General features: G+C 41.4%; 1 protein-coding gene across 1 annotated transcript in view; it reads right to left on the reverse strand.

Moving 5' to 3' along the window:
* Positions 1-1108: 1108 nt before the first annotated feature.
* The window catches only part of NRP1 (neuropilin 1), a 111306-nt gene continuing 89084 nt past the window's right edge, over positions 1109-23330 (reverse strand). The window contains exons 11-17 of the mRNA XM_086467495.1: positions 19403-19507; positions 16324-16383; positions 9063-9200; positions 4968-5242; positions 4375-4468; positions 2724-2783; positions 1109-1476 (exon numbers count right to left, since the gene is read on the reverse strand). Of these exons, the coding sequence (XP_086323621.1) occupies positions 1187-1476; positions 2724-2783; positions 4375-4468; positions 4968-5242; positions 9063-9200; positions 16324-16383; positions 19403-19507 (1022 nt within the window). The 3' untranslated portion in view covers positions 1109-1186. The remainder of the gene's footprint in view (positions 1477-2723; positions 2784-4374; positions 4469-4967; positions 5243-9062; positions 9201-16323; positions 16384-19402; positions 19508-23330) is intronic.

Here is a 23330-nt window from a genome sequence, read left to right on the forward strand (position 1 = left end):
AATTTTCCCTTATTTTTTAACACAAACTTTAATAAAATCCTTTGCCATTACCAGCAAGTTAAAGCTGCAGTTTTCTTTCCTTGGCAATGGCAAATGCTTATGTAATCTACTCAGAGAGAGAAAGAGAGAGAGAAAGAGGAGAGAAAGGGAGAGAAATTTTACATTTGAAAATACATTCTATATGAAAGAACAATAAAAGGGAATATTGCAGCTTTATACAAAAGGGTCAAGAGACATGAAGTTGAAATACAGAAAGCAGAACAATTGAGCTAGGTTGTCAAATCTGATTAGCCCTTGCCTTGCTGAGGCTACTTTCTTACACTAAAATATACTTTTCTTTTAGTCAGTGAGCCATCAGAATATGATTAAAGACAAGGGCATAACTGCAGAGAAGCAGAGCTGTAGTTAATGTTAACACAATGAGAAGCAGTACAAACAAAAAGGCACTTGAGAGGACATACACTAGCCAGTGCCAAGGACTTTTTTGTTCAGTTTTTAGGCAGTACACTTGGTTTCCAGTTGTGTCTGATGATGGCACATACTCTTTTATGGAGTTCACAAGCACAAAATTTAGTACAACACTGAAAAACATCAATAAAATTTGACTGTATTGCTTCGTAAACAGAGCTGACACACTATATTGGTACTGATGCAGCAGTACTTTCAAAAACATCCTAACCCTTCTTTGCCTATGCACAACACGAGCAATTATACACAAATACAGGTGCAGGAGTCCACTAAATTGCTGTTACTCCAATATTTTCTGGGCACTGAGCTACAGACAGCATGTCCATCCAAAGGACCCCACTGAATACATTTTGTGACAGCATCTTGGATTTTGCACAGTAAAACCAAAATTATCCATTAACGGAAAACAAAAGAGAGGGAGAGAAAGAAAGACAAAATGAACTATAAGTCAATCATACTTGGTCTCAACACCAGCATTTGATAATTTCAAATAAAACCAACAGAAAAAGCAGACTGTACATGATTCAGATTGTTAACACAGATTGTTGTCCATGTTTATCGGTTACACACTCATTGAAGCTCCTGAGAAAAGCTTGGCTCAGTGTCATCAATGCACTTTTCAGCCTGTACAGTAAAAGAAGATCAACAGTTCCCCAGCACGACCGAGCTATGTCCTTCCATCCCGATTCTCTGAAACTTCTCCAGTCGCTTTATACCTTCATGCTTCCGAGTATGAATTCTGTGTGTTTAGTTTATCTTTTTTCAGTTTTACACCATCGACCAGTTCAAAATTGTAATTCTCCAGTGCAGACAAGTTTCTCTCTGACATCCCATTGTGCCAACAGGCACAGTACAGGACAACTCCACAGATAGCTCCTAAAAGCACCCCAAGTGCACTCATGGCTATGATGGTAATAAGGATTGGATCTAGGGTCTTCAGGACGTTGCCCGGTTTCCTGGAGATGTTATCATCGTAGTCCTCGCCTGTATGGTATGGAGGCGTAAATCCTGAAATGGAGTCAAGAATTGCAAAAGTTTCAGAACTGATTCTAGTTAGAACTTTGGTGAATTGGAAATGTGGAGAAAGGACATCACGTTTTTGACATAAATTGCTACATAATTTGAAAACCTAGCTTCTAGGAGGTAGTCATAAATAGCTGAAAACTATAACGCGGCCCAAATAGTTATTGATTTTTTTCATACTATTCTCCAATCCTTGAATCTGTTGCATATTAGTAGGGGTCTGATTGCGCCTTGGATTAAGTGGGAGTCTTGGGAATGAATAACTAGACCTTTTGATTATATTCTGCCAGCTTGCAGTATTTAGCTCAATAATGTTAATCAAATCTTGTTCAGCTCAGTGTGAATGTTTATAGCCTTAGATATTGGTTGGGAATCTCCAGCCGTTTTGTGTCCATCTCCACTTCACTGACTTCAGGACTGGACCTTGAAATGGAAATAGTGACAGAACTGACACAGAAAAGCATTCTGCCTGCTTCTGTAAAATATTCCCTGGGTATCATGTTTTTCCTCAATCCTTTCAGTTTATGAAGGAGAGCCAATAAGCTTGGAAAACCTGCTAATTGTTGCAGGAAAAGCCAAAAAGTCTGTTTGGGCAAACCCTGCTTCCACTGAAATCAATGATAGTAATCCCATTGACTGTAGCAGAAAAAAATTAAGCTCATTGCATGAAAAATGCAAGCATATTTTATTATTGGGACAATATGACAATTATAATCCGTTAAATGATCCATTTACAGCTATCATCATTGAAAAGGACAATGCTTTAGTGGACCGGTCATAAAATGACGTTTTCAGCCAGGTGCGTGAAACAATTAACCTGAAGAGTTTTCAGCCTAATTACCTAGACACTGCCTGAGTCACAAATGGTAAGATATAACGATAGTGGTTTCTTCAGCTGTGGACAAGCCTTATAGACAATAAAATATTAAGGAGCGGTAGTGTGCATGTGTATATGTGTATACAACGTAACAAATTACGTATATAAAATTTGAAGGGCTTGAGATAGGTATAAATAATACAAAGTCCATAAGATTATATGACATAGGAGAATAAAACTACTAAATCCTTTAAATAAATGTAAGCCTTCTTAGCATCTGATCTAGCTAAATCAAAAACCCTTAATACGATATGCAGTTAGAGAACTGATCTATAAATAAATAAATAGAATACACAAATTCACATGAAAACGTGCTTTAAAATTCATTCCCTTTTAACAATAACACAATTTTTACCTGTTTGATTACTTTCTGGGTCGTCTTCTTCATCTATTTCATTCTCCACATCAGTTGATTCTAATGAAGCAAAGAGAATTGACATTGATTATTAGGGCTACAAACACTGATTGACTATCATGCTGGCAATAATGGTATAGCAGATTTTCCTGTGTCAGAGCATCATTATGTCAGCTTGACAGAACTGTTCATTATGATGGGCTCTGAAAATTAATGGAGAAAAAAGAAAGACTTAAAAACTCCTCTCCGCCCAGTCTTGGCACAGTTTTAGTTATCAGCAGGGGTTTTCCATGCCTGGGAAAGAGAAATCAGTGTGATGAATTAGCATCTCATTCATCATATTTACAATTTTGGAGCCCAATTCCATAACACTTCATCAGCATAGGCATAGTTAATCACAAGAACAGTTTCACTGACTGCAGCGAGCCCATTTGTGTTTGGGCTTCAGACTGAGCTTTTGGCTTTAGCTCCCACAGGCCAAAATCTTTGCTCAGCATTTGGTTTGAACAACCAAAACATGGGCAGGTAGGAATGAAGTTACTTTCCTCTCTCATTTTGGAGTCAGAGAAATACCATCGCTGTTGTCCCAGCACCCTCCTTGGCACTGAGGACACTGTAGGAGGACCAAGCAGCACATCCTGCCTCTGCTTCCTGGCAACTGTCACTCTGGTGGCATATGATGAACCCCAGGAGATAGACAGTGTGATAAAAAAAGGCCGCTCAGCTTTCTTATCCTGCAAGTGAAATTACCAAGTAGCTGGAGTCTGTCATGTTACCCTCAAAAGGCTATTAGCTACAAAAGGTGAGGAACACTGTCTCCTATTGCTCTCAGTTGTGTTGCCAACTTGCATGGCATAAGTTTATATTTCTAATGCTGAGGGCTGTCAGTTCTGTTCCTCTCCTATATAAAACTGATTGCTTCATCTCCATCATGAAGGACAGGGTTCAGTTGCTTGTGTTCATCTGGGGTTGCTGCTGACAAATTACGTGCAGTATGCAATGCACATGTGATAGCAGTGACTGGAATAACTCAAGACTGGCCAGAAATAAAAGGACTCAAATAGCGTCTCAGGAATAGCCTGGCTCAGGTGTGGAAAAGGCCATGTTCTAACTTTACTTTGTGTCCCATCTGTCTGGGAGCTGGTGGCTACAGCAAACTCAGAGTTACAGAACAGCAGCAGACAGAGCAGGGACCATTTTGCCCTGTCTGTGTGTCCTGTAAGGGTTTGATACGGTCCATTAAAATAGAATTCCAATAGGCTTGGTAGTAAGTGATCAAGAAGGGGTGAAGAAATAAAACTGGATTTTGAGCATTAGTTAAAACAAGGAAGAGCATTAGGGAAAGCAGAGAAACTGAAAGAGGGCAGCAGTCTAAAATACAGGGAGAGATGTTAGAATGTGAACATGCTGTGACCCCTGTCAGTAGGTTGCCAGTTCTGATCCAAAACACTGCAGTTGCTGTGGTACTGAGGTGACACCAACAGCACTTACTATGAATAAAGCTATGGGCTGGATCAGGATGTTTTCAGTGCAAAACTTCCTATATAGTCCATAGTTATCTACCCCTTTCTCACAGATAAAAACAGCTATCAAAGCAAAATAAATAATGTTTTGGATGAGAATTCTGTATGTTCTTGCTACTCATACTTACTTCGACAATCCTCTTGTGCTACGTGATTGTCAATTTTAATATCATCCACAGCAATTCCTCCAGTTCCTTTTCCAATTTCTCCCTCAATAACCACCTGGCAAAATAAGACAATGTTCACATTGTTTTCCTGTTAATACACAATTGCAGCATTCAGCATATCTTAATTAGTTGTTAACACACATCTTCACTTGTCATGGTGCCACATCTACATGTACGTTGATTGTGGCCTGCCAATCTGCACGGCATGCCTTTATGAACTTATATATGCAAATGTGAATTTATATAATGTCATAAATTCATTAAAGACTTTTTCATCAGCAACAAAACTGTGGCAAGGATGCAGTTTTGTGACAGATTAAAAACGATTTCTAAACTATTTATTTGGCCTTTGATAACAAATTGTTTATATCACTGTCATCTGAGATACCATGAAATATGCCACTATTATTACTGTCACAGCAGCAGCACCTCATCTGTAGGTATAATACTGTCTACATAAATCCTTCAGTGACGTTTTCTGCCACAGTGTATAAAATATGACCAGCATGGTCTTGACTGTGTTTGTTAGTTCAGCAAGGAGCAGCCAAGCTCACCTGATAGTGTTTCACAGACTTGTGAAGAAGAACACGTCCTTCCTTCCAGCAGTTTGCCTGGTGCCCACTCAGGGTCCACAGCACCTGGTCATATTCATCCGGCTTTTGATATCGCAGTTTGATCTTCAGGGTGCCAACGTGCGCGCCAGACATGTGGTACCAGAAAGTCATGCAGTGGGCAGAGTTCTGCGAGTAAATCACGGGGCTCAGCAGTCGGGCAACTTTGCCTTTCTGGCTTTCATCAGCTTGCGAGTAAATGAAATTGCCATCTCCTACTGTGACAGAAGGACTGTGTTAGGAATAGCCACCAGTTTTAATTTTCTCTATTTTCCTAAGAAGCCCTGACCATCCCTGATCATTTTGTTTTCTTTCTGTGCTGATGGGTCAAGCCTCAATCAAGAGAGTCGGAACGCATATGTTTGGGAGCTCTAGGAAAGCTGACGTGCTCTAAGCAGAGGGCCGCAAAAATGTTCGGAGGTATGGAACACCTCTCCTATGAAGAAAGGCTGGGAGAGTTGGGGTTGTTCAGCCTGGAGAAGAGAAGGCTCTGGGGAGACCTTCTAGCGGCCTTCCAGTACTTAAAGGGGGCCTACAAGAAAGGTGGGGAGGGATTCTTCATCAGGGAGGGTAGTGATAGGGTGAGGGGTAATGGCTTTAAACTAAAAGAGGGTAGGTTTAGACTAGACATAAGGAAGAAATTTTTTACAATGAGAGTGGTGAAACACTGGCACAGGCTGCCCAGAGAGGTGGTAGAAGCCCCATCCCTGGAAATATTCAAGATCAGGTTGGACGGGGCTCTGAGCACCCTGATCTGGCTAAAGATCTCCCTGCTCACGGCAGGGGGGTTGGACTACATGGCCTTTACAGGTCCCTTCCATCCCAAACTATTCACTGATTCTATGATTTCTTCTGGCAGTCTCCTTTGCTGTTCACTGGGATGCTTTGTGCCAAGAGTGAACTATAACATGGTCACTACATGGCACACACAAGGCATTTGCTTTTGCTTAGGGAAGGAGACAAAAGCATGTTTGGTGTGACAGCATATGCTCCATTATTCAGCATGCACCTCCTGAAGAGATCCAGCCCTCGTTCAGCAGGCTAGACAGAAATCCCTTGGGCCTACTCTACACCAATTGCACAAAGAGCTATTTTTAATCTCTGTTTAAAGTAATCTGTGCACAAGAGGGCAAGATTACAATGGGAAGAACACTGGAGGATAAAATAGCTTTGAACAGCCATGGTCAGAGATCAGGAACTGGGATCTAAACAGTGCTCCTAAATAGAGTCTCAGCATTGTCATAAACGGTGCCAGAGTTATTCCCTTGATTTTTGTAATAATATACTGGGCTCTGTATATTTGTGAGTTGTTTCCTGAAAGAGTAAAATTATGGCTGGTATTTTCTGAAGAGCATAATGGATTTATACACGTTGAAATCTGAACACCTAATACCCTTAACTTGGAAAATTACTTGCTTAATCACACCAGGAGAGAAGCACGTGGGAGTGTGATTAGTTTGGTAACAGAAGATTGCTAAGTAAGATACTGACTACGGAGAAGTGATTCTGATTTACACCAGCCAGGCATCCATTCCAGTCAGCTTTTGAACAACTTCTTTGCAGAGAATTATGGTGGAAAAATAGAAAGTTCATCCTGGTGTGTGAAAGAATAGCTTGCACGTGTAATGCACTCACACAAAAGGATGGAGACAGCATTTACTGGCATCGGTATAAAGTTATTTTGAAAGTAGGAAGGAGAAAAGTAATAGTAAGAAATACTATTCCTCAAATGCTGAAATAAGTATACATATCACTGTTTATACCAGTGCTTAAATAAAATAAAAGTAAAAAGAGGCAAAAGAAGATGTTTTGGAGGGGTGGTGTTCTATCAACATTGGTCTTTGCTTATACATGATATTCTTGAATTTCATTTGAAATGTATAATTGAGACTTGCTGGGTTGTAATGGTACAGTCCTGCACCAATGAAGAAGGGAAGATGAGCATTGCTACTCTGGGAAACTTAAGAAGGACAGGGTAGTAAAAGGTAAACCAGGAACAAAGAGGAGTGGGTTAAACCCAGTGGCTGGAAGCAGTGGGCCTAATATATGAGAAAAAAGAAAGATTTCTTCTAACATGAAACAAGGATATTTTCCTTCACTTTTTTTTTTATTTTTCTGTGGGCAGTCAGAGGTATCCTGGCCAATATGCATGTGGAAGTATCTGGCCTTTGAAAGAATTGTATACGGGGAGACGATGCTAAATTGCAAAAAAAAAAAAATTAGCTTTTTTCCCCCTTTTCTATATCTTACTGCAGTAATGTCTTGTCCAGCTTCTTCAGCAGGCTTGTGCCTATATGTTCTTTCCAACTTTGCTTCTGTGCAGAGGGCAGCACAACGTGCAAATCTCATCAAAGAATGGTGACAGGGAAATCCAAAGGGAGGAAGAAAGGAAAATAATCACAGCATTAGGATGGCTGTCTCAGTTGGAAGACCAAACTCTGGCCAGATTTAATCATAACATGTATAATTTGAAGTGACATACAGCGTATCCTGCTGTCTTAAAGCAATTGCTGTTGAAGATCACTTCCGTGGAGTTTCTTCAGCTTTATACACATGTGCAGCTGAGAACAAGATATGCCTGCGAATTGCTCATTGTGGCTCTCCCAGTATATAGAGTGGCCTTGCTGTGCAGTGGTGACACCAAGGGGCTTGTTTGCGACGTCAGTGCCATTCAGACTGTTTGTGGTCTGCGTCCATCCCCACCCCACTCATTCTGTACCTGCTGGCAGGCAAATGGCAAACCTGGCAGGTGAAGATGCCCTTAGAGTTGAAGGAAAATTTTGGAAAATATTGGAAGTTAGTACAGTAAGGAGAAAAAGGGGCTACCTGCAAGACTTACTGAAGCTATAGCTAATGGAAAAAATAAGTCTTCTGCACTAGCAGGGCCCAGTGGAAACAACAAAATCTTATTTGAAGAATATCATTTCTTCATCTCTTGATTGAAGACAGGTTCAGTCTCTCTATAATCTTTGGTGGCAAAGTGCAGATAGCTCTCATTTCCAGAATATTATTGTAGTGCTGGGTCAGGAACTCTGTCTTCATTGTCTTAATTAGAGCTTTACTTATGCATGTCTTTTAGGTTTTGTCAGTCTCTGGCTAACATAGCTTTTAACCTCCTTTCAATGTCACATCCTACTGAGCCATTTCACTTTACTCTACATCAATTTTTCCACCATTACAGCCTTCACTTCACCTAACTGCATTTAGTTAATTTGATGCCATTTATTTGTACAATGCCATTTATAGTCAAAGTATTACAAGTTTTTTTTTTTCCCTGAAACTACTGTACTTGTCTTAAGATTCAATTGAAAGTGTCTCAGAATTTAAAAAGTCCAATTTTGTCTAATTTCCTTGTCATTCTCATTAGGCAAAGGGGTTGCAGAAGTGGGAAGGGGGATTCATCTCAACACATTTGATTAATCTGCACGTATGCAAGAGAGAACAGTAAAGCGAGAGGCTGTGCAGGTCACGCAGTGCCCTCCCTTCTCCACTAGCCAGCAGCATATTTATTGCCTAATTACGCAGAGCCATGAGTTAGACACTACAAAACCAACCAATCAATTTCCCATGGCGATATTTCTGGAAAAACTGTGTGTGAACAAAGGGATGGCTATAATCCTCCTGGAGAGGAGGGCATGGAAATATGTCCATCTGGGAATTTCACTTACAATACCTTTCTCTGCTAGGCAGTCCCTATAACTACAAACAGGAATAATGTGAGTTTGTTCATGACTGTATCACTTGGTTAAGTGATAATTGCAGAATATTTGGTCATTCAGATTTTTTTTTCTACCCCAGATGATGATTATTCAAACCAGGGGAAGGGAATATCTTCAACTCCTGGCAATAAATGGTCTTTATTCCCCAACAGAAAGGACAGCTATGGTCAGTTGTGACTAGGTATAGCAGATTAGGTTGCCTAGAGACTCTACATATTTCAGATATAATTCACTCTCTTATGGTTTTGGAAGGCATATTGGTATTAAACAGAACAACCTCTTCCCATGTAAAATGGCTAAATCATGAACTCATGATCACCTGTGTGGTCTTGAATTGGCCCAGTTTTGCTGGTCAGGATTGCCCACTTTAAATCCACCTGGTTGTCGTGCTCCCAGTGGCACAAAGTCTTTTGGGATCCCCAGCCAAAGGCACAGTTGAAGTTGTATAGAGGCAGCTCTGCAGGGAAAGAGGGACAAGAAGGGATGAAATGTGATTATTAATTGCATAATTTAGATTTTTTACCTCAAAACCAAATGCATGCATTAACAGACCATTAACAGAACCATTCCTACTTGAAACTCTGAGAAGCCGTAGCAAGAGCAGCCCTACTATTTCTAGTAAATGATGTGGTTGTTTCTTGTCTCCTTAAGACCCATATTTTGGGACTTTTTGTGGTTCGATTAATTCTTCTGATTTGCCCACATTAGATGATAACTGTGCTGTAACATATATGACTCAAAGAGAAAGCTCTGGCTTACTTATCAGATCTATTTTCTGGTTGTTAGTATCTATTTGCATCATAACGGTACAACGTTTTGCAACAACTCAGAATGAGATTCGGATAAAAATAAGAAAGGGCAGAAACGCTAGTGGAATGTTCTTGGCAGGAAATGATTTCTGGTGAAATGTATAGTACGTGGCTTCAGCAAGGAACTTATTTCAGCATCTTCCAGACAGTTAACTAGGCCCACAAGATGGCAGCATTGAAATGGACAAACCGAGATGGAAAAGGGACAAATGTGGCTGATTGCCAAATGAACTCAATATAAGCTTCAAAACAAGCTCCATGTAAAACACGGGAAGTCTAGTATTATGGTCAGGATGAGATCATATCTTGTTTTCAGCTTCTCTTCAATTCTGCCCAAAGGTTTAATACATAGTAGCTTATTTTCTTCAATAGAACTTGGAATTTGAATGGAAAGATTACACAAAGTTGGCATATAAATCCCTTGCATTTCTTATTTTCAGAAGCAGTTTGAAATCTTTTGGGCTTTTGGTTCCTACCCCATTGGTATGAACTTTTATCTCACCTTCAGCAGTGACATCTCCCAGTAGAGCAATACCCTTCCCACAGCAATGTGACCAAATCCTGAAGTCTTTTCTCAGGCATGACTCACGCCTTATCAAAGGAATAACTTAGGTTTATTTTAATGAGATGCTTCGTGCAAGTATGAACTAAGAACAAAGGACTCTGTGCTCCCATCAATACCAGCTCTGGGAGAAGAATTATGTCTCTTGCCCACTTTAAAAAAAAAAAACAAAACCAAACAGGAAAGATAATGCAACCCCTAGAATGTATTTTGTTTATTGTGGGAAAATATGGAGAAATATGGGAAGTGTGTTGGGACCTGTGGCTGGCCAGACCTTTGAGATGGAGCTCTTCCAGTCTGAAGAGGGAGAGACCTCTTCCATGTAGTGAGTTGCTCAGGGAAGACTGGAAAGGCTTTTGAACTCACAACCCAGCTTTTAATGGAAAGTAAACTAGAAAAATCATTTTATCAACACACAGAAAACCTCAGGTGAGCAGGTTGAGACAGAATGGATACAAAAAGGGTTCATCTATCATTCTCTCCTTGCCTGCTGTGTCCTTGTTTGGCAGGTCCTTGCTCCCAGACACAGCTTTAGCTCAATTCGCTGGATTCCTGCATTGCAGCTGCTGTGCCCTCTCCCCTCTGGCCCCTAGAAAATTCTTTCTATCAGCAGAGAGGTCTGAGCATGCAGCAGCTCTTGCTGCTCTCCTCCGCCTGTCAGAACCTCAGCTGTGCTGCTGCACCTCTCCACACTGAGAGCTCTTTCTTTGCTCTTTCCTTTCATCTGCCCCATCCTGCCTGCCTCCCCGCTCCCTCCTGCTGGCCTCCAGAGGGGTCTACTCTGCATTGTCACGAATGCGGCATCCTAACTGGGAACAAATGAATTAAACAGATAGTCTGTCACAGGAATTCAATGTGGAGAAAACATGTTTCCTGGAGGACCCTAGCCCTTTCTAGGAAAGGGGCAGATAGTGGTGAATAATCTCTCTTTGGGCTCCAAACACTGAAGAAGCAGAACTCGGCTTGTGCGCACGTGAGTGCAGAAAGGCAATCCATTATGTTTCGTTCTTCAGTATATGTGTGGGTTTTCTCCTGGACAATGGGGCCATGATCAAAGATGTCTTGCCCAAAAGGGGACATCTGAAAATCAAGGGGAGTTTTTAAAGAAACAGAGTGATATTGAAACGAATTAAAGGGTTTTAAGTTTGTGAAAAATAGCCTTTCATTGTCAAGGAGGCCTAGGGAGAGCTATATTGAATGGCTTTGACATCAGAGCCATGAAACAGAACTTTAGAAAAGGTCTTAGAAAACATAAAACAAAATTAATCTTATTAATCCCGAAGGATTATATCATGCAAAGCTAGTGACAGCCTGAGTGGTATTCAAACCACAAGAAAGCAGAACAGTGGTAGATAGATCACATCAATCTGAAGATATCACACAACGTAAATGAGCACATAGCACAATGAGATTGAAAGGACTGGTATTGTTCAACTCGGAGTAAAAATAAATAGCAGAAGACACAGGAGAAGTATGTAAATGGGCAAAGAATCCAGAAAAGGAAGATTACAATATTCTGGTTTTTCCATTTCATCGCCTGAGAACTGTGAGATATCCAGTGAAGTTCAATACAGATCACAGGAAAAAATTTCTCATGTGGTTTGAGCAATACTTGCTTCCCTCAAATGCTGCTAAGGCTGAACACAATTCAGAGAGAACTGGACACTGAAATGGATAAGGAAAATATCCAGAATTTAATTGTTATTTCTAAAGTTCATGGAGTGACAAAAGCCTTTTGCTTCACGGTCTGAAGCCAGCTCTGAACGTCGGGATTAGAAGGAGAGTTTCAAAACAGAGCTAAATTTCACAGCACCATCTATTAAAGAATTTCTTACACTTTCATTTGAAATATATAGTTCAGGAAATTGGCAAAGAGCCTGAGTCTGATACGCTTCAGCCATGCCTGTATTCCTTGGCTTTGGACTCAGAGATAGCATAAAAATTAACTTCTTTTCCATGCAGAAGTTAATGAGAATCCCCTGAAATTGGGCAGAATTTGACTAGTAACCTGCTCTCAGTTAGCTATTTCTTGCTAGGTTCCCATTGTTTTCTTAAAAGTGATCCCGTTGCTGTGATTGAAGGTCAAAGGCAAGGCATTTCAGAGTGCTCTTATTTTATGGGGTCCTTAAACATGCCATCTCTTATTGTCTATTCTTATATCTCTTCCAATGCTTCTCCCAGGGCCCCATAAAAATAAAAAATAGACCTGCTAGCCAATTAATAATAGACACTTGTAGCATCAGCATAGGTTCATTAGTCCTACCGACAATGGATCTGCCCCAGCAAAAGACAGAATAGTTCAACACTTCTATTAAAGGTCCCAGGGGGCTGATACAGTAGCTCACAGTAAGCTACAGGCAATCTGTCCTCTTCTTTGTCCTTGAACTATAGCTTGGCAGCTCTGGTGGAAGGAAGGAAAGTAGGAATGAGTAGCATTTTGTGGGCTCCCTCTGCAGCACTGGCCTGTTCCCCTGCTAGGATAATTCTCCTGCCAATAGGTGATTGATCTCCGGATTTGTGTGTATTGAGAGGATGAAGAAAACCAGGTATTATGTTAGCAGATAGCAGCAGTTCAGATGAGAATCCGAGAGGGAGGTGGGACGAAATTCCATATGCCTCTTTCAAACTGATGGGTACGTGATACTAAATTAAAACAGATTTATCCTCTCAAAGAACAACCAACAGCTGTACTTCTTGACCACATCTTGCTCACAGCTGGAACCATTACTGCACACGAACAAGAAAGTAATTTGGAAATCTAGTTGAGTGAGTTTGTTGCAAGTTCATTAATCTTTTGTGGCCCACAGACTTTGACATACTTTTATAACTCCTCCAACAAGAGGCAAGAGGGAGCATGACGGCATTAAAGATGCTATGAAAATTCTCTATAGGATGCTCTTGCCAAAAGGTAAATCAACATTAAAATGGGAAATTGCAAACATAATTTGGACCACTTCAAAGTAGTGTATTTGGTCTGATTCATATTTGCATTTCACCTTTTCATACCACTTAAGCTAGCAGCACAGAATTACCTTAAATGGTAGTAAATGATAATTTAACTGCTTTAATATCCCTTTATTGATGCAAAGTTGTCCCACCATAAATGAGAATCAGACCTATTCTACCTTTAAATGACTTCTTAGCATAGATGTTAACCTCAGGATTTCTTAGTTATATTTTTCTGACATAGCTATTACACGTGTGAAAAACAAGATACTTTACTTGTTCAACAGTCTGCTTTACAAAGGATTGAGCTTACATGCTGAGAGCACATAATGTAAATGAACAGCTTTCTCTGTATGTAAATAGCTAGGAGTTGAGCATTTCAAATAGTCTTTTGGAATTGAAAAAGATGTGTTCAAAAAGACTAGATGTTGGTGAGTCTTAGGACTGAGGCCTGACAGGTATTCACCCTGACAGACAGATTTGTTAAAGGCATCTTTTTAAGTTTGAGGAAGAAAGTAGATCCTCTCTTAAAAAAAAAATCCAAGCCTTTAAACATTTTTAGCAGTTTGAAATTATGATTCTTTTTTATTTTCTTACAATTCAGTCCCCTTGAAATGAACTGTGAAAGTCTCCTTGATGGAAAGCTTGTTTATACATGGAGGCTTTCCAGCTATTTGCTTTTAACTGTTTCCATAGTGTATGAAAGCTGGTTGATATAGCATAATCTCAGGCTTTGACACACACAAGCACGTTAGTCTGGGATAACAAGATTAAGGGTGTTTGCAGGCTTGAATGCAGGCAGGAGGACAACGATACCTGGCGTTAGCACCTATTGCAGAAGTACCTGTGTCACAGCAGGTGCTGCTACTGGGAGGGCTGGTAAATCTCTGTGCCCAGTCACCATGGCACAAGCTGCTGTGGCCAGCACTGGCACAGTGTAGCTTGTGCAGAGTTACCTGCTGGAGCCTACAACCTGCAACTTATCTGGAATAGCTCTTTGGCTTGGAGTTTGTAGTTTACCTCAAGGTGTATTAGCATCTTAAGGTAAACCAGCCCTTAGAGGGAATTAAGGCTGAAGCTGAATGCTCAGTCCTTGGTGTGTTAAATTCATACCTTGTTCAGCTTCAGAATAGCTGAAAGAGCTGGAGTGCACTTATCCTCAGCCAGCTGAGGGCCAGGGTGGGCCCTGAGCAGTTCTGTAACTTCAAGGCCAGTTTAAACGACATTATTCGTGTCTGCCGTAGCAGGATCTCACTTCCAGCTGCACAGCCTCGTGCTCTGATATGCTTCATTGTGCCAGCCGGGTCCAGCTGTGCCCCTTCAGCAGAAGGAAATGCTTACACCACCTTCATGCCAAGAGGGGTTTCCCCATGTGAGGGGAATTTCTGTCTGCCCCTTTTTGGGAGTTTTCTGGCTGGTTTTCAGTGAGGGATTATGAAGCAGCTGGAAACCTTAATGTCTTAAACTGGAGATTCTGGAAACCTTATTCTGATTTATTAGCATCTGACTGATCTCTATCTATGATCTTTGTAATGTGCTGCCATGTGGCAGCCCGGAGTTTGGGATGTGAACTTGTCCCTTATTCCCCGGAAGGAAATGGTTCCTACCAGCACAATGCAGGGAAGTAACATTGGCATGCTCTGAAGGGAACCTCAGAAACTTTTAGTAGAGAAAAAAACTTGGCTCATCACAGAGTAAGCAAAGGTGGTGCAGGAGGGAAGTAAGGAGAGAAAATGAGGATATCTTAATGTCTGGCAGAAACAGTCAATCTGTTACTGGAGAGTCCCACCCAAGCCAAGGGGATTAAACACAACCTGCAAATGCAACTAGCACTGGGGAGGAGGGAGGAAAACTGCATTGCACAGCGGCATTTTATGAATTTGCAATTTGTTTAGATGCAAGAAGATAGTTTAAAAAACCCCTGTTAAAAATCCTTCCTTTCAGCAAAAGAGACCTAAAAGATCATTTCAGACATAAAAATTAAAAAGTTTTACTCTAAACCCGTTGCACAGCATCCTTTGCTCCTTTGCATCCCCTACCCCCTTCTGAACTGTGGGATCACCAGCAGCCCTCCAGCCCTTCAGCACGGCTGACTGTGGAAGAGCAGTGTGGAGAGGCGTCCCGCGAAGGCAGGCCAGCCTGCTGTCGTGTTTCTCATTGCACGGGTACTCCACAATCTCCCTCTGCTCATAAAGCAGGGCCGAGCTAGAAACAGTGTATGTTGACTAAGCCAACGGGATAACCAGGGAGACAAATTTTGAGGGGAGTAAAAGCATTCCCTCTGCCATACCAGAATGCAGAGGCCGAGAGTGGGAACAACATCTGAGATAAGTCAGCTCTATCTCTTAATCAGGTCGACACCATCCGTGTCCTTTAGGAAACTTTTGCATTATTAGTCCCTTTCTTGTACTTGAAATAAGAGCGGAATATGTCACATGGTTGAGGAAACAATGATAAACACTTACCCACCCTGTTAATAAATCACTTGCAAGACTGTGCTTTAATGGAGGAAATGGGAGTAACTGAAAACTGACCTCTTTACTGCTCCACAATTATTAATGCAAAAGATTTTAAACTGGTGCTCATAGTTTTTGGAGTTTGGGTTTTCTGCCCAAATCTATCCTCTCCCCCACTCCCATTAAATTGTACAGGATATTAAAAAATGGTATGAAAGCTGTGTAAGGAGCAAACTAAGGATTTTAAAAGCTGCTAGTTACTGTATTGATTAAGTAAAAAGGACCTACTGCCAGAGACAACTTGTTTTTCCCCTTTCAAGTTCATGGTAGCAGTTTATGTAACCCCATTTTGAGAAAGCTTGCTAGAAAACAATATTGTAAAACTGCCAGCTCCCTGGTGGAGAAAACTGGCAAACTTTACTTGTCTTAGTTTTGTAAAACCATGGATATAAATAGTGAGTGGGCCTGTGTGGCTCTGGTTTTGTTTTCCTGGAGTTTGCAAACACACTTTGTGTCACTGACATGCCACATTTAAACAGAGTGCACTGTGTGATTAAGTTAGTTTAATTTTGTCAGCATTTGGCATTTGCTGATGCAGAAGGAAATCTTGTTCTCTGCTGTGTCTACATGTGGATGAAAGGAATAAAATATTTACTGTACAGAGCTGAGAGACCAGATGCTTCTTTACTTCAGAGACTTTTAGGGAATGGGAAGTCAGGAAGTGCTGCAATTCATTATTTTGTCTCTGGCATGAAATTTGGGGATGGAATTTATTATGTTTTTAATAAGAAAAAATATTTTTTTTACCTGGTTGTAATGTATTGTCTATTACTGTTGGCTTTTCTGTATTCAGCACCGTAGTACCACCTGGAAAAGAAATTATGCATATCATGATACATGGGACACAACAAAGGACACAGCAGTCACTAGGAATATCCTATATATAAATCTGAAATATTACTATCTTTATAAGACATGTAGGTAACTGCGTATGTGAGCTTAAGCATGAAAATATGACATTAAAGATCTGGTTTACTTTATCCAAAAAGAAAACAAGAACTCATCATTGGCTAAAGCTGTCTATCTTTGGAGTCCTTGCAAACACCAGCTAATCAATCCTCACCATGTCCCTGTGGCCCTCCTTGTTTTACAGACCCTGATTTCTCCAAATCACATGGAAAGTCAGTGACTGATCTCTGTAGCACCTCCTAACAGTCACCAGTTTGTGCATTAACCCACGGCATGCTGTTTCTCATGTCAGGGACATGAGGTCCTCCAGCTCCTGCTACACTGGGTCCTCTCTGTGCGTTGTTTCATAGCTGCATTGTAAGACCAGCTCACAAGAGAGGTGCATGGGAATTACCTGACTTTAGGCTATAGTCTAAGGCAGGTTTCACTTCTGTCTCAAAGAGCAGGAGGAATTAAGGACTTCCTCTTTGTCATCTTCTTCAAGCAGATGAACAAGAGGTGAGTGGGGTCATGGCCCTCTCCTAAGCTCACTAACTGATACTTTTAAAATACTTGACTTTTTAAAGCAAGTCTCATATTGATAAAGGAAACAAAAAGTAAATTAGCACAATTATAAATGCGCAGTGGGGTGCTGATTACCAGTCAATGGTTTCTCTTTTCTCCAGCAAGCAAGTGCTTAAAGCATTATAGAAAGGATGACTATGATGACTTCCAATGAGAATGAATGCCCAAGCTATATCAGCTTTATGTTTGTGAGAATGATCTGATGGGAAATGCTGTAAGCCACGCAAATAGAGTAGCTCTGTATGGGGTCCAAATAGAGCAGGAAGGAATCTGGCCTACAGCACAATTACAGTTAATTGCAAGGGAGGCTTCATTGTGATACTCACATATGTGCCAGTGCTAGCAGGGAAGCGACTCTAACAAGTCGTACCCATGAGAACGCAGGCACCACACTTGCATTGGGAGTGGATAAAAGAGGGTACGGCACTGATGAAATCCCCTCTGCCCTGCTATCTTTAATGGGCCATGAGATTGACATACTTTCCTTCTGTGCATTTTGGAGAAAGAAAAGCATGTTTACCATGAAAGTGTTGGTAAAATCACTTCTGTGCGTTTTACTGTTATAAGTAACATCATGTGTACAATGGGGTGTTTCTATAGCGTCCAGAACAACTGGGCATGCACTGCTCAGGCTTTCTAGGTGGTATAGTAATAAATTAAACTAAAGTGTCTGCGCTTTTGTAGAAGGGCAATGTAGTAATTTTCAATTTTAATACTGAAATAGGTTCAGTCCCCCAAAAGAGCTAGTACTCAGGAAGGCTGGTGACTGTTGCCTTGTCTTAGAAATTATAAACTGCTCCCTAAGCACAACCTGTAAAAATTGCTGAGGGAGTCTCTTTTGATTAATAATATTTCCCTAAGGGACATGTGGGATTCAGTCCTGAGCTCCCTGAAGAGCAGAGACTATGAGTTGAACAGGGAAGGTGCTTGCATAGATCTCTTCTTCACCTCACACAGCCTCCATACACAGCCTCCATCTATGTGAAATATGGCTCTACCTATTGGGCTTTGCAAGCCAGCTCTCAGTGTAGGGTTTTGCAGGGAGCCCCAGTGTTTCCTGACCTGGCTCTTTCCTTTCAGAAAAATAAATACATCGCAATGTTTAGTAACATTGAAAGCTTTCTGAGCTACCTTAACAGAATACAGACTATTTTATCAGACTCCATGAATGGCTGTTTTCAGAAAGAGTAAGATTTCATCTGGAATACTGATTTGAAAAGCAGTGACAGCGAATGTGCAGTGTCTTTTCCACTCAAGAATTGTTTTTCAATTTATAATTTGCATTTACAGGAGACATTGGCAAAGCTCAGAAAGGGCTTGATGCTGAAACTGCACTTTCATTTGCATCTGCTGTCGGATGTTCTACTTGGCTGCTTCCAAAAAGCCAATCTTTTACCTAAGGTTTTCCAATGTCCTCTTGGACAGCTATTGCCAGATTTTAATGCTATTTTATATCATGGATATAAGAAGCAACGAACATTTATTAGATAAGCACACCAGGGAGCAGTGATGAAATAACTTGTGTTGCTGTGTCCAAAAATTAGCTCAATTACTGTAGATGTATAGATCTGCTACAGGAAGATCTCATCAAACAGGCCCAGAGCTTTGTGGAGCAAGTGATTTCCAAGAAGAGATCAAAAACATATCGGTGCAGTGTCAGAAGGACACTGTCTCAGAAGGACAGTGGTTCTGTGCAAGAGTGGGAGAATATGAGTATTAGCAAGCTTCCTCCATTCCAGATGCAGACAATGTTATGTCTCTCCCTCCTATTTTTCTGCTAGCCATGGCAGCTTGAAGAACATCAGCCCTGCTGTGGCTGTGATGCAGTGTTGGTGAGGAAGCTCATGGAAATATTTCTGGTGGTATATGTGTGAGAATGCTTTGATGAAACAAATCTGCTTTGTTTCTGTCTGGGAAAGGTTTGTGGCTAAGATTTGAGTCCTATACTAAATTTTAGGTATGGAAGCATATATGTATCTTGACCGTAAACAATATTTTATTTTGAGTTCTTCAATCTCAGACAATAAACCTCAAAAGGTTTGTCCAGCTTTTTTCTTAATAAGAGAAAGTTTGATTAGGACATTTGATTAGACACAATTCCTGCTCAAAAAATTGCCCTCTCTTCAAGCTAGTCACTATTATTTGCTTCAAAAATTACATAGCTGAGAAAACAATCAAAAGTATTGTCATATGTAAAAGGCAGATGTCTATGTTTTGACAGCACTGACAATACGAACTGCATACCAATGTCCATTTACGTTGAGTGATTAAATCAGTGCAAACATTTAGCTGGTAACTGGTGATGGATATGAGCTACAATGAAGCTGCAATGGAATGAGGATGGTTACTGCACCTGTCAGTTGGTAGTCATCACCTGTGCCACTGTGACAGTTTGCCTGGTCATCATCACACTCATCCACGGGTTTGCCTTCAGAAACGGTAGGGACAGCAGTAGGAGCTGAAACAAAATCCAGTCCTTCAGTTAAAACATGGGCTGCAGAATCTGCATGCAATTGGCAGTAACATTTTGATGAGCACCATATGCTGTCTTCGTGTGTTGTATCTGAGGAATGAAGCAACTCTACTTTGCAGGTGTTGTGGTTTAGGCCCACCCAGCCAGCAACTAAACACCACGCAGCCACTCGCTCACTTGTCCCATCCTGGTGGGATGGGAAGGGGAAAAAATAACAAAAGGCTGAAGGGTTCAGACAAGGACAGGGAGGGCTCACTCATCAATTATGGTCACGGGCAAAAAACCAGGCTTGGCTTGGGGAAACAACATCAATTTAATTTAACCACCACCACCAATTTACTAATCAAATCAGAGTAGGATAATGAGAAATACAACCAAATCTTAAAAACACCTTCCCCCCAACTCTTCCCTTCTTTCTGGGCTCAACTCTGCTGCTCCTGATTTCTCTACCTCCTCCCCCACAGCAGCACAGGGAGACAAGGAATGGGTGTTGTGATCAGTTCATCACATGTTGTCTCTGCTGTTCCTTCCTCCTCAGGGGGAGAACTCCTCACACTCTTCTGCTTCAATGTGAGGCCCCTCTCATGGAAGACAGTCCTCCACAAACTTCTCCAACATAACTTGTTCCCACAGGGCTGCAGCTCCTCATCAACTGCTCCAGCATGGGTCCCTTCCATGAGGTGCAGTCCTCCCAGTGAAGGACTGCTCTAATGCGGGCTTCCCTCAAAGTCACAGCCTTCTGCAGGTTCGGTCACCTGCTCTGGTGTGGGGTCCTCCATGAACTGCAGGTGGGCATCTGCTCCACCATTGATCTCCATGGGCAGGAGGGGGTCAGCCTGCTGTTTCACCGTGGGCTGCAGGAGAATCTCTGCTCTGGCACACTTCCCCCCTGCTTTTCCACTGACCTTGGTGTCGACATAGTTGTTTCTCTCATGTCCTATTCCTCTTCTCTGCTCCAAACTTGCCCAGAAGGTTTTTCCCCTCTTAAATATGTTATTGCAGAGGTGTTTCCACCATCACTGATTGGCTCGGCCTTGGCCAGAGGCAGGTCTGACTTGGAGCTGGGGGACCCTCTAGAAGCTTCTTACAGGAGCCACAAACCCAACACCGCAGGTTAGTTAGTGTTTCTTTGCAATGTGATGTATCTGTTATGCCTCCTTGCACTAAGGGTCTCTACTGTATTGGAGTTCAAGGGTTGAGTGGAGTTGGGCAGCAAAGCCCCGGACTGTCTGATGACTGTTTGTTGTTCCTACCAAGGAAGAGTGAAAGCCTGGCAAGGCAGGATGGGAGTCTTGTGAGGGTGTGGTGTAGAAAACCCATCATTTTACTGCAGGCCAAAACGCCTGTGAGTGGGCCTGTCCAGAGGAGTAGGAGGGGTGCATGTTCAAGGTAGTAATTTTCCAGCACCCACCACATTGCTGAAGAAACCCCTCTGCAGAGCACATGTAAGAGAGGAAATGTCTGAGCAGAGTCCTGGCAACAGTGGCAGGAAGGCAGTGTGATGTAGAATCACTTTGTGCTCAATGAAGAGATGTGGAAGAAGTTTCTTTTGTTTTTGTTGAAGTTATAAATAAATAAGACATCAGTGATGTCAGTCATCCCTCCCGGCCACCTGCCTGCTTCTCATTGGTGATGACTTTCCGGTAGCTGCTGCATAACCAGTAAAAGTCTGACTTTTGCTATTACAGTTAAAAGCTTGAGATTTGTGCAAGATGCCAGAAAATATATCTACACTCCAGTATCTACAAAACATACCATATCTGGAAAATCAGGATACAAGTACTTGGTGTTACGTTTAGATTTATGTTTTATGCTGCAAGTACAGTTGCCTGGCTTAAGATAACCTCTCTAGGAATGTGATCCAGGCTTTTGTCTATTCTCACCTACTGTTATTTTCACTAACAATCTTTTACTCTCATTATAAGTTATGCAATAATGCATCCCTTTCTCAGATTCTTCTTTACCCTTTTACTGCCTCCCAGAGACTGCTGGCCACATAAGATCATATATGCACTGACTCCTTCACCTGAAAATGTCAGGAGAGGTGGTAGTTTCTGAAGTAGCTATATTCTGGGATGAAACATGGCTCTTTAGGACCCTGACCTATGTTTTACAGATACTATCTATTCCTAGTTAAAGAAACAGTTCTGTACCTATTATGAATTATGCAGAGTATCTGTTCCCCACATGGCTTTAAAAACCCCTCTGGGAGGTCCCTCTAGCTTTCTACATCCAGTTAAGTTTCTTATCTTGATCTTCGTGCCCCTGTGTAGCCTCAAGCTTGCCTACATCTCTGCCATCATTTCATATACACCCCCCTGGGATGCTCTGAGCACACGAAACTTCCCCTTGCTCATTGCTGCTGGAGAGCTGATTTCTATTCCTGTCTGTGTCTACCTCCATGCTTCTTTTCTCATCTAAACTACTTTCTTGCTCAGTAAATCTCAGGCGACTTCTCTTCATTCAGCTTCCTCCTTAAGACACAGTTATAGAACAAAGTTTTCTTACTATGCTTCTCCCATGGGTAAAAGGGAATTGATCTCACCTGTCCACGAGTGACCAACAGGTGAGCACCCTTCAAAAGTACACCATAGCAGAAAGACAAACGCAAGAAGATGAGTCTCAGGGAAAAATTGCACTTGCTGTTGCAGTTTGCATAAAAGCAAAGGCATTTTGCCTGATCAGTCTCCTCTTTGGCTCCTTCATCTCACTAAGCAATGTGTTCTTGTAAGGTGGTCCATGGACTCATTTCTTGATATCTAGGTGGATACAGGAGCCCTGTGGCCAAAGGACTTTGCCCACAGGTTGTGAGTTTACACAAGGCAGGTGCTGGTTTTTCTTTTTTCTGAGCAAGTAGCACAATAGTGTGCAGGAACTAAGTATTTCCACAGGAAACGAGGCCTTCCTGCAGGAACTAAGAAGTATTTCCAACCTCCCCACTTTCCGGGCCAAGTGAAAAGCACACTTATGCAATCTGGCCTTCAGTAAAAAAACAACACAGAACTCATCAGTTCTCACAGCAAATGACTCCCACCCTTCTGCCTTAGGGGAGAAATGGTAAGAAAGAAATAGAGGCAGAGCAGTTGGTTCCATTCATCTTGGGAGCCTGTTCAGCTACTTCCATACGAGGTATCATATGAAACCCCAAATAATGTGGTTTGTTATTCTGGGTATTCTTAAGCTGTGTGGTTCATAAGCCATGCTACTATACCTTCATCAACCAGTTAAAATTGTGAAATTCACATACTCTTATCTGTAGTTATCTATGAATTTAAATAATTATTGTTTATAGAACAAGAATCAAAACTTCACTTCATGTCACAGTCCAAAGATAAATGTCTAAACTTTGCTTTTCCTGGTCTTTCATCTCCTACACACTCTCGCAAAATTAAAGCTTGGTAAGGAACAAAGAGGCCCCCTTTACCTCCCAAAAGGAACAGCACAGACACTGTCCAGCTAAGTAATCATTGCCCACTATAGCATCTGGTGTGACTTTCACGTCCTTTGAAAGGACATAATAGCTATATTTAGTGCAAAGCTCCCTCTGCATTCTCAGAAAACATCTCTTCCAGGGCTGTACCATGGTAACATAAAATTTAAGTTCCTGTCTTTATTCTTTCCTAATAGCTCTATGGTTCTCGAAAGTATAATCATAAGGCTGCTTAAGAGAACAGAAAACCACGTGGAGAATATCGCCGTGATTCAACAAAGGAATAGGAGAAAGAATAATATTTGTGCCTTGGGCGTATTCAAATGTCTGCAGAGAAGGAACTGATTAGGCCAAGAAACAGCATTAATGGCAGTCACG

Source organism: Leptosomus discolor, chromosome 6 (genome assembly GCF_034619465.1).
Source record: "Leptosomus discolor isolate bLepDis1 chromosome 6, bLepDis1.hap2, whole genome shotgun sequence".
NCBI lineage: Eukaryota > Metazoa > Chordata > Aves > Leptosomiformes > Leptosomidae > Leptosomus > Leptosomus discolor.